General features: G+C 36.1%; 1 protein-coding gene across 4 annotated transcripts in view; it reads right to left on the bottom strand.

The window, feature by feature from the left end:
- The window catches only part of LOC124177258 (calcium/calmodulin-dependent 3',5'-cyclic nucleotide phosphodiesterase 1-like), a 167,214-nt gene extending 152,397 nt beyond the window's left edge, over positions 1–14,817 (bottom strand). The window contains exons 1-2 of one of the 4 annotated variants that reach the window (XM_046559426.1): positions 14,557–14,817; positions 10,897–11,093 (exon numbers count right to left, since the gene is read on the bottom strand). In XM_046559426.1, the coding sequence (XP_046415382.1) occupies positions 10,897–10,921 (25 nt within the window). In that variant the 5' untranslated portion in view covers positions 10,922–11,093; positions 14,557–14,817. Of the gene's footprint in view, positions 1–10,896; positions 11,329–12,980; positions 13,098–14,556 lie in introns of those variants that run through there. The other 3 variants (XM_046559423.1, XM_046559427.1, XM_046559424.1) reach the window with 3 other exon arrangements.
- Between the last annotated feature and the right edge of the window lie 955 nt (positions 14,818–15,772).

A 15,772-nucleotide genomic window follows, 5' to 3' on the forward strand; every position in this document is an offset into this window, starting at 1 on the left:
TTTTTTTTTTTTTTTTTTTTTGGGGGGGGGGGGGGGTAAAAAACGAACATTTCAAGACCAAGATGAAAGTGGGCAAGCTTTTTTGTTTCAGAAGCTACAGGTGAAACAAGTAATTGAAGAGTGAGAAAAAACTGACTTGAATGTAAATTTGTATTTTTTAAATTCGTATTGAATTCGATTTGTAATCCAAATTTTGTAATTACTGGTTCCGACTATGGTTATACAAAACAAAAGCTTGTCGGCTTACATCCTGGTCTTAAAATCGTCCTTTTTCAACAAAGAATTCGTGAGAAAAATTTGAATTTGATCGATCCGGGCTATTCGTACGAAAAATGGGTTTCACTTTTTTTCGGAAAACAGTCAAAATCAAATCCGTGGTCCAAAAAATCTAAAACTCGGTGAAGGATGTTTTGTTTTTTTGGACACTCTGTGCCATACTCAAAAACAAATAAAATCACCGATGACGAGGGTCGGACGTAGGTCGGTTTGGGGTGGAATGCCTTATATAAAAAAAATATATATATATATATATACATGTGTGTATAATCATTGAGAAATGGAGCAGCTGTTTTCCCGCACTTAAACTTTCACACAGTTCACCTCGACGATATCTATAAAAAAAAAACTAACCGATCGAATCTATGGTCTTGAAAGGAGCTATTTACTGAGCAAAAAATTCTCCCGTTTGGAAAGATTTTTACCTCAATTTTAAATGGTGTCGCTGGCCATTTGAAATTTCTCATTTAAATAACACTCGAAAAAAAAAAAAATTTTCATTAAAATGCTGCAACAATTCAACCGTTTGAATTAAAAACATTTTCAATCATATTCTTGCTGGGCATTAAATACTCTAAAAAAAGACCCCGGAGTTGATTTTTTTGTCTCCAAATTCGTATACTTACGGGCCGTGAAAGTCGAAGAAAGCTTCGTTTGAGATGACTATTTTTTTTTTTTTTTTCACTCCATAGACGAAATATCACTCTGAACATGAAAAAAAAAATTTCCACCAAAGCCTATTAAATTCTCTTATTAAAATTAAATTCTGTAAACAAAAAGGTCCTTCACAATTTTGCTGTAAAGTTAGCAGTTTAAGAGAAAAATGAAAAAAAAAACCATAATTTTTTTTAGCAAAAATCAACTTTACAATTTTTTACTGGCGAGATACTTCATACATTCTAAATTAGCTGTAGGAACTTTTAAAGAGGAGGGATCCCTCTAAAACTTCCGGCAATGGTCAATTAAATAGTATGAAAACTCGCGATGCTATAGATAATTGACAAAAAAAAAAAAATTATTTTCACGTGTTAATTAAATGGGAAAATTTCAAATTCATTTAGCGAGTGCTTAAAATTAAAATTAAGAGCTAGGCTTTGGTGGGAATTTTTTTTTTTTTTTTTATAATTTTAAAGTGATATTTCGTCTATGGAGTGAAAAAAAAAAACAAAATAGTCGTCTCAAACGAAGCACCCCAATATATATACATATATAAATGTTTGTATGCGTATATACGTATAAGTTTATATAGAACATGGCCAAGTTACACCGAAACGCGACGTCATTTGACGGCATCGCGAATATTATTAATACCGAGGATCGGTGGCGTCGCAGTTAAAATACTATTAATACCGGTATAGTGTGATGATAATAACGATAATAACAATAACAATAACAATAATAGTGCATGATACCAGTTTTGCCGTAACATCCGATTATCGTACTAATTTCCAAGTTGCATTCAACTCACGCCGCGTGACACAGCGTAGAAAATTTATTACCTTACCCAGTGTATCCTTGCAATCATCTGATCCTTGATGGAAAATATAATTCGAGGCTACGACAAATTCCCGACTCTCCGACCTATTGCAAAACGTGACCAAAAAAGTCATCTCGAATTGCGCCAACCGATACACCGCAAATCGTCCAAGTGAACCCACTTTTTTCGATTTTTCTTCTCGTTTGCTTTCGCATTTTTTGATTTTTTTTTCTTTCACCCCAAGTTGAAAGAATATTTCACTCCTCCCTTCTCTGATACTGAATTTTGTGGAAATTCGAATTTTCTGGAAATCGATTCGAATGAGAAAAGAAAAAGAAAAAATAACAAGAAGATGCTCAAACATAGAAAATGGAATTTGAAAAAATACGCCGTGCGCAAAATCACTGAAGATCTATTTTTGTGTGATATTCACACCTTGTTATTGTTGTTGTTAATATTGTTATTGTTATTTTATTACAGGCAATTTGCGGAGAATCTACATTGGCAAACTATAAAATGAAACCTGATTTGTTCCAGAATCATTTAACGATACATCGAAGCTGCAAGAACGGTGCGATAACCGAATGTTTCGAAAGTTATCAACGAACAAATTTATTCTTCACCGATCGTTAGCGCGAAATAACTCGAGATTTAAATGACGCGATAATATTTTGAGTCAAATTGATTTCAATTGATTCATGTGATTATAAGCTGATGTTTTTATTTTTTATTTTAGAGTTAATTTTATTCAATTCAGATAAATTTCAGTGTTTTCGCATCGTTCTTGCGTATCTTCTGTTAATTGAATTAATTTTTTTTTGCTAATTCGATTCAATTTTATTTTTCATTTCAATTCAAGTTTCGTTCTCTCCAAATAGATAATTCTAGCACGAATCGAAACTAATTGAGTCCAACTTGAATCAATTTTCCAAAAATTAGTCATTTCTCTGTATTCACGGTTAATTTTTGATAAATTATTTAATTTTCAATTGTATATTCGGTTATTTTGCATTGATTCAGGTGAATTATAATAATCAATTCGCAAACCCACACTGACACATAGATTAAGCGATTTATTTTCCCGTCGTTCCTAACTCGGATCAGTAGATGTCAATTAATATTTAAAGCTCCAAAAAAGAATATTCTCCACATAAAAATCACCTCGATAAGCTTTGCGGTATCACTTTTCTTTTTTGTATTTTGTTTTTCTTTTTTTTTTTCTCCTTGTCCGGCAGTAATTGGCCAATCAGATTAAAAATGGGATTCCGAGAAGCGTATTCACGGGCAATGTTAGAGAAACGATTTGACCAAGGTTTGCAGTAGTAGGGCCCAAAACGAAACCGAGTGAAAATTATCGCCTCAATTTAAAAGCCGAATAGACGGGAATGAGTTTCGGGCAATTCGCTCGATTTATTGGCGAAGCTTCGCCGGTAGAAATTCGAGAGGCAGCCTCTAAGCACAGAGAAAGGGAAAGTGAAAGTGAATTGGGGCGGTTTTGACGGTATGGAATTTCGAAAACGACGTTAATAACGGCGGTGAAAGGCGAGAGGGAGAAGGGAGGGTGATAAGATGAGGTGGAAATCGAAGTTTGAGTTCGGCCTGGTATTCGCCAATCGAGCATACCGAGCTAAGTATATGCGGCTTGCACGTTATCTCACATCGATTAAATTTGGGATCGGAATTCCCGCGAAACGTGGAATTCGCAATTAAAGATGCGATACCTCCTCTTTGTCGGTTTCGGAACTTGTCTGGCGGAAAAAACAAAAGTAAATAAATAAATAAATAAATTAAACACCAACGAATCCGCAAGAATGAATTTCAAGTGCAAATGAAATTCTATAGCTTTGTTCGCAATATTTTACGTTTGTGACTGTTTGTCGAGAGAAGAAAAAAAAGAAGAAGAAGAAGAAGCGCTTACGCTCCGAGCTTATGAAGATTGTTGATTAAAAATATAACGAAAGTAACACACTAAATATTGCGAGAGGAGGGAATTTCAATTGTTTGTAAAAAAAAAATCTTCCCTTATCATGCGAAATATACGGTATTTTTGAGTCCTATTATACCGAATAAACAATAACGGAGTAATTAAAAAGGGTTTCACAGCGTTTCCGCTTTTGCTTTCGTCTTTGCAATTATAAATCATCCCTTTATACGTAACGCTTAACACGAATGGTACGAATCGTCAAAAAGGTTCAAATTTGTTCCCTCCTATTTCTTGATTCTACGGTCAATATATTTGCACGTTCGAATTCAATTCCACTTGACACGCAACGTTGCTTAAAAACGTACAAAATATATGTGTGTATATACATGTATAATAATGTTTGAGTGAAAAGCGGATTTACCCGAGTTTTAAATGTTATTTTGTCACGTCAAAATCTTTGCGACGTCTGTTAACGCAAAATTGAGCTCGATTAAAAGCTTTTGAGTAATTATCATCTTCGGTTCAAGTTTTGCTTCTAAATTCGCTGAAAGAATATGGAAATAATCGCGGACCTTCTGTAAACTTGTAATTTCTCTGCGCAATTTTGTAAGAATGATGGAAGAGCGAAACAAGATTTCCCGATTTCCAAAGCATATCAGAGATTATAAAATAAACGAAGTCCAACCAAACGCTTCGGGATGAAAACTAAACGATATTTTTCTGACAAAGTGAGATTGAGTGGATTCTGGGATGAATTTTTGGGAATCATTTTTGAAAATCTGCGAATCCGGACTTTTAATGTTTAAAATTCAAATCAACGAGTCGTACAGAAATTTGTCTGCATTATTTAATTTCGATGGTTTTGCAGAGAAATTTACGAAAATACGAGAAACGCAAGCTCTCATTTCTCTCACTTTATTGAAACGAAAAACTACGTCAATTTCAATCGACAAAGTTCGAGAAGGGTGTTAAATTAGTTTATAAATATTTGACCTGATATTTCTCAACAACAAAGTGTACGAAAATTCGACAATAGAACCGATATAAAATTAGTCATAAAATAAATATAATAAATATCAATACATCCGCGCAATAATGCGATTTCTTCTCTCGCGTCCAATTACAAGGAGAATTTTTATCGCCGGTACATAAAAGTACGGTTCAAGTCCGTGGTTGGAAAATCTTGAGAGAAACGGCTAAGTGATTTCCCCGTCCCCCGTTTCCTCCCCCCTCCCTCGCTCTTCACCCTTCCGTCTGCCACCGGAAAGCTTCATCCTAGATAAAAAAGCCACCGTCAAAGTGAGGCTGCAAGGGATCATTCAATCTGTCAGTTGCGACTCTAGAGCGCTGCAAGCTATACGTACAGCTATATACCGGGACGATGAAAAAAACTCTCGAAACTTGAAAATAAACCGCGAACGCGCAAAATAATTAAATCTCATTGGTCGGCGAAATCTTCACGCGGCGATATTCTTGTCCGCGACGCAGGCGGGCCAACCCACGCAAAATGTCTACGTTTGAATTTTCAAAGAGCACAAGCGTTGAGAATTCCGACCGTTCTTCGAAGAACCAACTTTCCGACCCGACGACGAATGCTTTCCAAACCTTTCCGAGTCGCTGCCTAAATTATTCGAGATTCTAACCTCGAAAATTCGTATCGAACACATCGCCGGCAGAAACAGTTCGACGGCTGAAAACTCGGGTTGGCCAGCCTGCGAGAACAGCCGATAAAGAAACTCGCGCGTGCGCGGTTCATTTTAAAGTTTCAAGAGATTGTCCCGGTATAATAATAAAGCTAACGGTCACGTGGTGAAAATAGGTCCGATTTAAAACCGTTCGGGAAATAGTTGCTTCGTTGCGCGTACGCAAATACGAAGTAATTTTTCAACTGCACATCCGGAGTTTCGGGAAAACGGCAGAATTCGGCGTTTTTTGGGTTTCTCTCGAAAACCGCTGTCGGTTGATGAAAAACAACTCGACCACCGTGTAGAGCGGAAAATTGTACATCGAATCGTTTCCTCGTATGTCGAAAACTGAGTCGGATTAGATATTTAACGAGACATTTGGTTGAGCGTTAGTTATTCAAGTAGAAAAATAGGGTAAATGATCAGACAGACGAGCCGACAACGACTAATTGATCCATTTGGACGCTTCAGTTTGTTTCGCATTACGGAAATTTGTCATTCCCGTTAATTTCTTGTCTGTATAAATTGTGAAACGAAGGGGAGAATAAAACAATCGATCATTTCCTGTCACGATAACAGAGCGAATGTGAAAATCCGTTCACTCGGGTCAGTCGTAATTTTTTTGTACATTTTTCCGAAATTCCGTGTAGAAGAAATTCAGCGACATTTATCTTCCTTGCCAGATATATCTTCCAATAAAAATTCGTCACTAGCTAGAAAATCACGGCATTCGTTTCTTGTAAATTTTTAAACAAAAATTTTATAACAATACACCTCAAATTTGCATAAAATTTTCATTCGATTACAGAAGAAAACCGAAACGGATACTCTTACTTCGCAGTAACTATATTCGTGTTGCGTTAAACAACGAGTTTATGATTTTTCCTGTCTCCTCAAACAACTTTTGTTACTTCAGCTTTCAGTCTTGTTTAAAAGCTTGAAGGTAATTACTCGCCTAATATGGCATGAATGCGGAAAATGATTTGATCAAAAAAATCGCCAATAATAACAATTAGTTCAATTATAGGGGTTAAAATTGTTTTTTTCTTTTCGTGTTTTTTTCTTAAATATAATTGTACATTAATTCCGTTCCGCGGTTATCTCACAAATTCATAACACTGCGCAATCACAATATCAGTTGACTAGTTCTTCAATCCAAATTCAAAATAATTAGTTGAATTACTCCGGGTAAAATTACTTTTTTCCTTTTTTTTTTTTTTCATGTATAATTGTACAACGAACTCCGTTCCTTGTTATCACAAAACTCGTAACACTGTGCGATTATTATATCAGTTAACAAGTTCTCCAATGCAAATTCGGAAATAAAAATCGCGCGTCTTGGCACCAGACGTGAAAAACGCTCTGATAAATCAAAGCCTGGAATATCGGTGGTTTCGGATTTGCGTTTTCGCCCCGAATTGTATTAAACTCGGTCATCCGCGTATGGATTCAGACTGCAGGGGTCGATTTACACGATTCCGCTCATCCTCGCCAGCATCATGTTACATATTCACGTCGACGTACATGCAGGTACATGCACGTAAATACATGTATCATACGGATACAGGTATGTGTCCCTGTAAAATACGGTACAAGATCACGTCTGTCGTTGATACGTTCGCACACAAAGACGGAGATCGTCGCCGTGTTCTCTTTGGCACGGTTTTCAGGTCACTTTGACGATCAGCAACTCGCGCCGTCGACGTCGGTGAACGAGAAAATAAAGCGACGAGGGATAAGGCAACAAGGAAAAATAGAAGAAGGGAGACGAAGGGGCGGGCTTGCGAGGAAAACCCGATATCAGAAAGGCGAGCTTCGGGGGTATCGTCGGCCAAATCTGTCGCGAAATCGAAGAGCAGAGAAGCGGAGAAGAGACGGTTTGTTACGGATTATCGTTCGACGATACGAAACCCACACACGCATCGTCGAAAACTTTCAACGAAACTCTCCAAAGTTTCGTTGAGAACGGACGCGTGTAACATTGAACCGCAAATAATAACGAACAAAGAGAGAGAGAGAGAGGGAGGGGGGGGGGGGGGGGAAAGAAGTGAAAACGAGCTCAAAGGGTAGCGAAATTAGAAACTTTGTTTCCAACCCCTCGTCGGATAAAATTTACCCGACGTCGGGTTCAAACGAGAAGGTGGACAGGTTGAATTTTTAATACAAATATGAATATATTCACGTTGCAATTTCAGATTCGTTTTGCAAGCTCGCAACTTTTGTTTCCCATGTTTCCTTTGTCTCTCTCTCTCTCTCTTTCTCTCTTTTTTTTTCCTTGTTCGTTTCTTCTTCCCCCCTCTTTTTTTACACCAAAGTTTTATTTTTTCATACATTTATCCTTCTCCCCCTTCTAAACCCCAACTCCCGACACTTTTATCCCGGGCTTTATTAATCCCGGCTACTAGCGCATGGCGTATCTGTCGAACACACACTCACACCTGGTCAGGTGTTTTCAGCTCGTCGCCTTCTCATGGCTTTGAAATACAAAGCCGCTTTGCCGGCTTAAAGGGGCGACGTCGTTTCAGTTATTTATTTTATTTATTTTTTTCCATCTTCTTTTTATAAATGTAATTTTAATTTTTTTTTCTACATTCTCTTTTCCTTGCTTGTTTGTTTATTTTTCTTCATTTTTCAACCCTCGGGTCGCGTAACCGTATTTCGCGAGCTAGCGAATTTATCGCAGCAGATGTAATAATTAATACTGATTCGAATTTTAGGAGAGAACGAATTACGCACGCCTTTTCCTCGAATCACTAATTCGGATTACGTTGGGTGAGCGGTTGTATCGTATTATTGTTATTACGCGAGTTCGTTAAGCGCTTATCAAACGTGACGATTGAAAACAATTTACGATTACTTTCGGGAAATAAATTGTTACGCCTACGCCGCCAGTTTTCGAGCTTTTTTCCTTGTTCCAATGTGTGGGTATAACGAATTTTATTCGATTCATTCTTCGCGTAAAATCATTCGAGGAAAAACGAGTCCAATCGTAGACGCGATTTTTTTATTCTGTACCTACTTCGTTAATAAAGAAAAATATAAATATTGCTTGAACCTTGTTGTTGGTAATATCCAATGATAAAAATTTTCAATCGAATCAGTCAATTCGCAAAAAAGGACAAGTTTTATTGAAATATGCAATTGATAGTTGAAAATTTGAAAGTATGCAGTCGGATGATCGATATAATTACAAACGTTTAACAATCTTGAGAAAGTGTGACACGCTTAAATAGAGATAGATACTGTTAAAAGTTTTCAACGATCCGATTGTTTTTTTTTTTTCAATTTTTTTTCTCTCTCCACGTCGTTGATCGCTGTATAAAAATAGTTTCGAGTTTGTTTCTCTTCAATTCACAAGCGTGTGAATTGCTTATCCGTCTACATTTATTCATTCGTTCAGTGGTTCGCTGCATATGCTTGGAATGTTCGTTGAAGGAGGCCGTAATAACAGGGTTCACATGAGAATTTATGTCGTGTGTATATATGGGGCATTCCACGCCAATTTCACCTGGGTTTCACCTTTGACCTCTTAGATTTGGCGCGCGATTTTTTCTAGGATTGGTCTCACTTTGAAAGGTACCCGGTTTTTTTCTTTTTTTTTTTACCGACTTAATTTGAATTTTCTACAATTTTTAGTATGGATTTTATCGACCGACCGAATTTAAAAGTTTGAAAAAATTCTGAAAAATCCTGCGTCAGATACAAAAATTTTCAAGCTTGAACCCGGAGTGAGCCGATTTTCCCTTCTTATTGTTTAAAAATTTTTACCGACGGAAAAAAATTAGAAGCGAGAGTTATTTTACTATGAATGGTTGCTGAAACATTTTTCGTACATCACACCGGACTTAAAAAAAAAAAAAAAGAACTCACATCTTTCGCAAGAGATGTTTTCTCTTCTTTATTTTGCTGATAAAAAAAATTGCAAACGGTAAAATGATTCCGAAAAATCTGAATAACTTTTCAAAAATCCCATGTAGTAAAATGACTTTCGCTTCTAAGTTTTTTAACGTTTTTTTTTCGGAAAAAGCTTGAAAACAGTAAGAAGGCAAAATCGGCCCAATCCGGGTCCAAGCTTTAAAATTTTGATATTTGACCGAGGATTTTTCAAAATTGGTTAAAATTTCTAAATTTGGTCGGTCGATAAAATCGTTTCTAAAAATTGTAGAAAATTCAAATCGATTCGGCATAAAGAAAAAAAAAAAAAACAGAGTACCGTTCAGAGTGAGAACAATCATAGAAAAAATTAAGGGTAAAACCGTGGTCGAATTGGAGTGGAATGCCACATATGTATATAGATCTAGAGGACTCGAGGAGGTGAAATCGTCGGTTTACGTCGCGTCTCCTCACGCCCAGGAAGCTTTAACGTCATATATAACAACTTCCCGTCGCAGAAATGGCGGAGATAATTTGATAAGTTGGTAATTTGCCTGCAATTTCGGTTATACACAGGTTATAGAGACCCTAGCGAGCTCGCTCAAACACCCTTTTCGCCCCGACAAATCGCTTTGGGGGACCAATTACACCCCCTCTGCGCAAACCTCGCCTCCCCCCTCCTTTTCACTTCTCCACCATTATCGGCGTGTCAACGACGCGTTGTGTTTATTCCACATTCGTATTCTTCCGTCTCTGATTTTTTTTTTTTTCAATTTTCAAATCAACCCCCCACCCCTTCGACAGATTAAAACAGCGATTGCGGGGTGCGAATGTTTCTTTTTTTTTTTTTATTATTATTTTCATCACGTTGTGAAAAATTGTACAATTTGCGATGGAAGGGGGAAACACCGCGAATAACTTCTTTCGCAGCCTAACGAAATTCATTAAAATGTAACAGGCATAAAAGTCGTGGGTTAACTCAAAAGAATGAATAAAAAAGTTGTATTATCAAAGTTTCAATGGTGAAACCGAAGTCGATTGAGTTAGTTGGATTTTTGTTTGAAGAATCTCTCGGGTAAAAAGAAAAGCATTCTTGGAATTTTTAATATTTCTATAAAAAAAAAAAAAAAAAAGATAAGATTTTCGTTGAATTTTTCGAATAACAAAATCGGATTTCATTCGTGAATACATTGTTTTTCAAATAGTGCGAAATGGATTTATCGACAACTTCGATACGTTTTTGAATACACGTAATTTCATCAATTATGAACTAATAATTTAAATTATAGGTGATTAAAAATCTGCGAATAAAGAAAAAAAAAAAAAAAAATCAAACATCCAAGCCAAATCAGCTATAATTCAATAAAAGCTGATAAACTGTACGTTTTTGGCATTTAAAAATATTGGGCATGTATATTATATCCTCTCAGATTAATAACGATCGGGCTTTCTTACTTAAAATTCAAGGGTTCGAAGTTTCTTTCGTGTTCGTAATCAATTTTGATTCAATAAACTTTCAGTCGCAGCTTTCTAGTTGTTTTTTTTTTTTTTTTTTTGTTTTTCTCTTGGTTTTTTCTTAACGTCAGATTCTTTTCTCCAGCGAATGCATTCTCGATGCGATGGCACAGAAATTGGTAAAATATTTTTATGCAAGTTCTTACCTTCGGCACGCCGATGTTCCTCCATGATTTCGTCTCGCGATCGCAGATTCTCAGCAATTTTCTCGCGGCCTGATTTGCGGTTCCTTCCTCTTCCGTTTTGTTTCTCTCTTTCTCTCTCTGTCCTTCCGACTCGTGAATACTTTTTGTCGGTCACTTTTCAAGCTGCATTTCCTCACCAAACACTTTCGTCACAATCACTGTACATTTAACAATTTTTATTTCTCACACCCACGATTTTCGTCACTTTCGGGATAAATTTGCAAGATTCATTGAATTATCCTCCAGCGAGAATAAGAAAATTCAGGGTACGAATTAAAATACTCAAAAATGTCTTTGCCGGTGATTTTCTTCCGAGTCAAATTTAAAAATTCATCGTACAAACTTTTTGTCTCGATTCTCCATTAATTTTCACAACACGAACAACCACAGATTCTGAAAATCGGTACAGATCATATTTCGATTGAATAAAAGTGAAAAGAGAAAAAAACAAAAAAGGAAAACGGCAAAGTGACGAGTAGAAAAAAAAAAGTTTCGATTCAAGAAAGTCTCGATTCTCAAAGGCTTCGACGATTCGGGAAATATTCTTTCGTCCACGTTACTTGCCCCATGAAAACCCCAAACAAAACTTTTCTTTTCTCCCTTCTTCCTTTCTTCTTGTTTTTCCTTTTCGTTTCGAATCCTCGATGCGAAGAGAATCGCGAACGAGTTTCGAACGATATACGATCTCGTTAGAAGAATAAATTTCAAAAAAAAAAATTCATTTATATATGTACATAAAATATATATATATATAAAATAACAACTGCGGAGGAAAAAGGTTGAACGGAAGAAGAAAAGGAACAGAAAAAGAAAAGCGAAGGTTCACGGTTTTATAGTGTCAATAAAATGTTTACTGACGTATTGTACGGATAATAGAAAAATATCGACAATTCTATCGATACTGTAAACTTCCTGCAAGAGGCGGGAGAACAGAGAGAAAAAACAAAAAAAAAAATAGAAGAAAAAGAAATAGGCTGACCTGACGATAGTAAAAATGTTAATTTAAATCCGATTTTACAGCGGGAATAAAAGCGAATTTTTTCCTTGTACGAAATAATCAAATTCCTTTTTGTTCCGTTCTTGATCTTTTTTTTTTGTTTTTTTGTTTCTTTTGTTAGAAACGCTATTTCTGCTAGTTAATGGACTCGTTCGCAGCAAGCTGACAGTGCAAGCCAAAGCTCGTTATAAAGTTGGGTTGAACGCCGGCGGCGGTGGCAATTAGAACGGTTGTTTCATTTTTTATCATTCTTTTTTCACCCTTCAGTTTCCCGTAATTTTTTTTTTTTTTTTTTTCTTATCGCCCCCGTATACCCGTTGTTTTCCCTTTTTTCGCCGAAACAAATTAAGATAAACCGAACCCAGAATATGATTCGCTTCGATGCACAAATTAATCCTATTTACACGTATATCATCCTCCTTCTGTAATTTTTTTTTAGTTTCTGCCTGTCTGCGTGTGTGTTTTCTTTATTTTCACGCGTAACGCGTCGTAAAATTTCATCTTCGCCGATTGTATTGATCATCCAATTTGGCAACCCCTGGTCAATAATCGTTGCTAATGTGTTTTAAACCGTGTATCCGACGAGGCGTGTTATTTCTTGGTGTTTAACGCTACGAGAAAGTTGACGTAACAAATATTAAAAATTGAAAAAAAAAAAAAAAAATACCCTGCAGCACCGTCTATGCAAAAAGCTTCGTCGCATGCAACGTACGACAAAATCATCGATTATATACCTACTCCGGAAAAAACTGCACAAGTAACAAAATCGATGGTAAGAAAAAAAAAAAAAATTGACCAAAAACACCACGTGACAAGTACAATTCGACACCGAAGTTGTTGTTTCTTTTTCCCTCTCTCTCTCTCTCTCTCTCTCTCTCTTCTTTTTACAAATTTCCTCAAAATTTTGTACATACGAGAAAACAACGTGAAAATTATATATACGCTTACATAATTCTCGCAACGCGGAAATGGAGTTAATAAATTAAAATAACAACGGCCAAACTTAACAAATCAGCTGCAATTAAATATACGTATATTAAATATGTACATTAAGAACAAGGTTGCTGATTAGGTTTCTTTTTTTTTTTTCTTTTTCTTGTTGTTTTCCTTTTTCAAATTATTTATCAGACTTCTTTTTCTCTTTTCCTTTAAAAGACGAGACGTAGCGTCGCTTCGGAAATCCGTCGAAGAACTGACAACGGCGGGAACGCGGCATACGAGCCTCACGATTTCCAGAAACCGACATGCGCGCCGTTCCGATCCTCCCCACCCCCACCCCCACCCTTCGCTGAACTCCCAGAGATACGATATTAATTTTATTCCGACCGATGCACCGCTCAAATTTCGATTGTCGTTGATATTTTAGAAAATTTTCTCCGTACTACAAGTTCGTTTCTTTCAAGCTCAAGACTTTTAAAAATACCATTGGTAATGTAAGATGATGATTGGTTTTGATTGAAAATCACTTTTTCTAATTTTAACGAATCTTGAAGTTTTCGAAACTCTAGATTTCGAATTGTATGTTTTTAGAAAAATTTTTGTACGCTGTCCGACAAACTTTCGGTTGGATGAAAATATTCAACACCTTTGTAGGATTTAACAGCCAAATGATGGTGAATGAATATTATCATGTACCGTTTAATTTGAATTTCTGATTTTAACGGAAATGAATCTGTTTTCAATGTTTTACCGACAAACGTGTGTACTTTTTATAAATAAACGATTGTGTCTTTCTCCTGTTTATTTATGTATTCTTAGAGAAAGTTTCGAATTTTCGGCGTATCGGATTTTTTTTTTTTTTTAAACTTTTTTTGTCATTCGATTGCCAAGTCCTATAATTTGCAAATTTTTCACTCGGCAATTTTCTAAATCATCGCTGAAGTTTCTTTTTCTGTTTCCGACTCTTCCCTCTTCATTGTGACGGAAAGTATCACATTCACCTTTTTTTATCGTAAGATTGGCAAATCACGTAACTCTCGTAGAAATTTTACAACAGAAGATGACATTCGTGTTAAATCAATCGAGGACTTAGAGATAAAAGAAAGGATCGGGAAAAGCACGCAAATCATTCAGAGATTATTTTGGAATTGTTCATATCAACAAAAAATATTTCAAATAAATAACAACGTTATTCGCCTAATTCAACCAATTCAATCACGTCGCGTTTGATTCTAATATCGTTTAGTTAAAATTGAAAGTGATGAATCGAATCTATGCACTTGAATAAACTGATCCGATTTCATGTTTTATACAGCCAGTCAAAATCACCGCCAAACGGTGTAATCAAATAATCTTGTTTCTTTTTCTTTTTGAATAGAGTTAAATTCCTCGATTGATAAACAATCATCGCATAAAACGAGTAGTAGAGAAATATTTGAGTAGAGGGACAAGAGCGTAATTTGCTCAGCGGTAAACGATTCGTTCGTAAAATAATACGAAACCGAATTTCATTGCACTTTAGTTGATTGAAATAATTTAATAAGATTCAAGCAAACTAATTCATCAAAGACAAAGTCTCGCCCTCGGTTAACTCGAGTAATCAACCGAATCCTTTCGTCTTTTAACGAGTGTAAATATAATTTTCAACCTTGAATAATTGCACATCGTACAACAACAATACTCACGATTTTGCGAATAACACTCGAACGATAATAAAGTTTAAAGAAAAGGAGAACGTTGACGAAACACAGGGTATTACTAATATATTTAACGAAAATCAGTTCGCGATTTGTATTACGTAATAAAATCGTTTGTCATTCGGCCAACACTTCGATTGCCGTTTCACAAAAGCACAAAATTCTCAAACACCAACTTCGGAACTCGCCAATTTTCCCACGAAGCTCGCGAACTGTCTTTCAAGTTCGAGAAACGAACCGACCGATCGGTTTGGTGGTTGCTTCAAGACTGTCCGACCTACCACGAGTCTCGATCACTGCGGCGCCTCTTCGGCAGAGCGCAGCGCTAGTATAAACATCGCGTACCTACTCAGACGTTGAAACTCTGCGTAAACACGCGGCTCGCATCACCGTCACGTGACTATTTTTGTTTTGATTTTTTTTTTCTCTCTACACTCTCTGACCGCGAGAGTAATTTCTTCGAAACATTTGCAGGGATTGTACGGATTATACCAGCTAGAATATTACTTTCGAAAATATTCTTCCGAATTTTGCTGTAATTTTGAAAGGAAAATGATCGTAGAGTTTCAATCACATTTCAATTACACTTATTTGCTTTCAAATGATATAGGAAAGCCAGTACGATCGTTGTCGATCGTTTAAATTACTTCAAACCACAATGAGAAAAAATAATATTGCTAATATTGCTGCAATTTGTTTCTATATCAAATTTCTATCGAAAGTTTATCGTCTCTGCCGACGTAATTTTTTTTTTTTTTTTCTCGTTTCAAACACGTCGCGTCGGTTTGAGATCTTTTTCAATCCTTCTTCGTATTGTCGACGTGTTTTTCACCTACATGTGCGTGCAATAAATTATAATATATTAACCGGCGGTGAGCGGTTCGATGCTTTGTCAGTTAACGACGCGTAAGACCGGTGCAGGTGGAATATACAAGGGTGCAGGGTAAAAGTGACGACTGACTAAAGCGGATAGACTCGTAGACGATATTAAACATTAGGAGTGTAAAAACATCCGGAACGCAATGTCTCGCTGATTTTTATTGAAATGTTGAGCCCTTAACGTCAACGAAATCATTTCAGGCCTTGCAAAATGTTTCAAAATTCTTTAATATTTTTTAACACATCGTGCCGAATCTGAGAAATTATTTTATTTTGTTATTTTTTTTTTTTTCTTTTTTGTAATTTCGGCTACGTACTTCTAAAT

This window comes from Neodiprion fabricii, chromosome 3 (genome assembly GCF_021155785.1).
Source record: "Neodiprion fabricii isolate iyNeoFabr1 chromosome 3, iyNeoFabr1.1, whole genome shotgun sequence".
Lineage (NCBI taxonomy): Eukaryota > Metazoa > Arthropoda > Insecta > Hymenoptera > Diprionidae > Neodiprion > Neodiprion fabricii.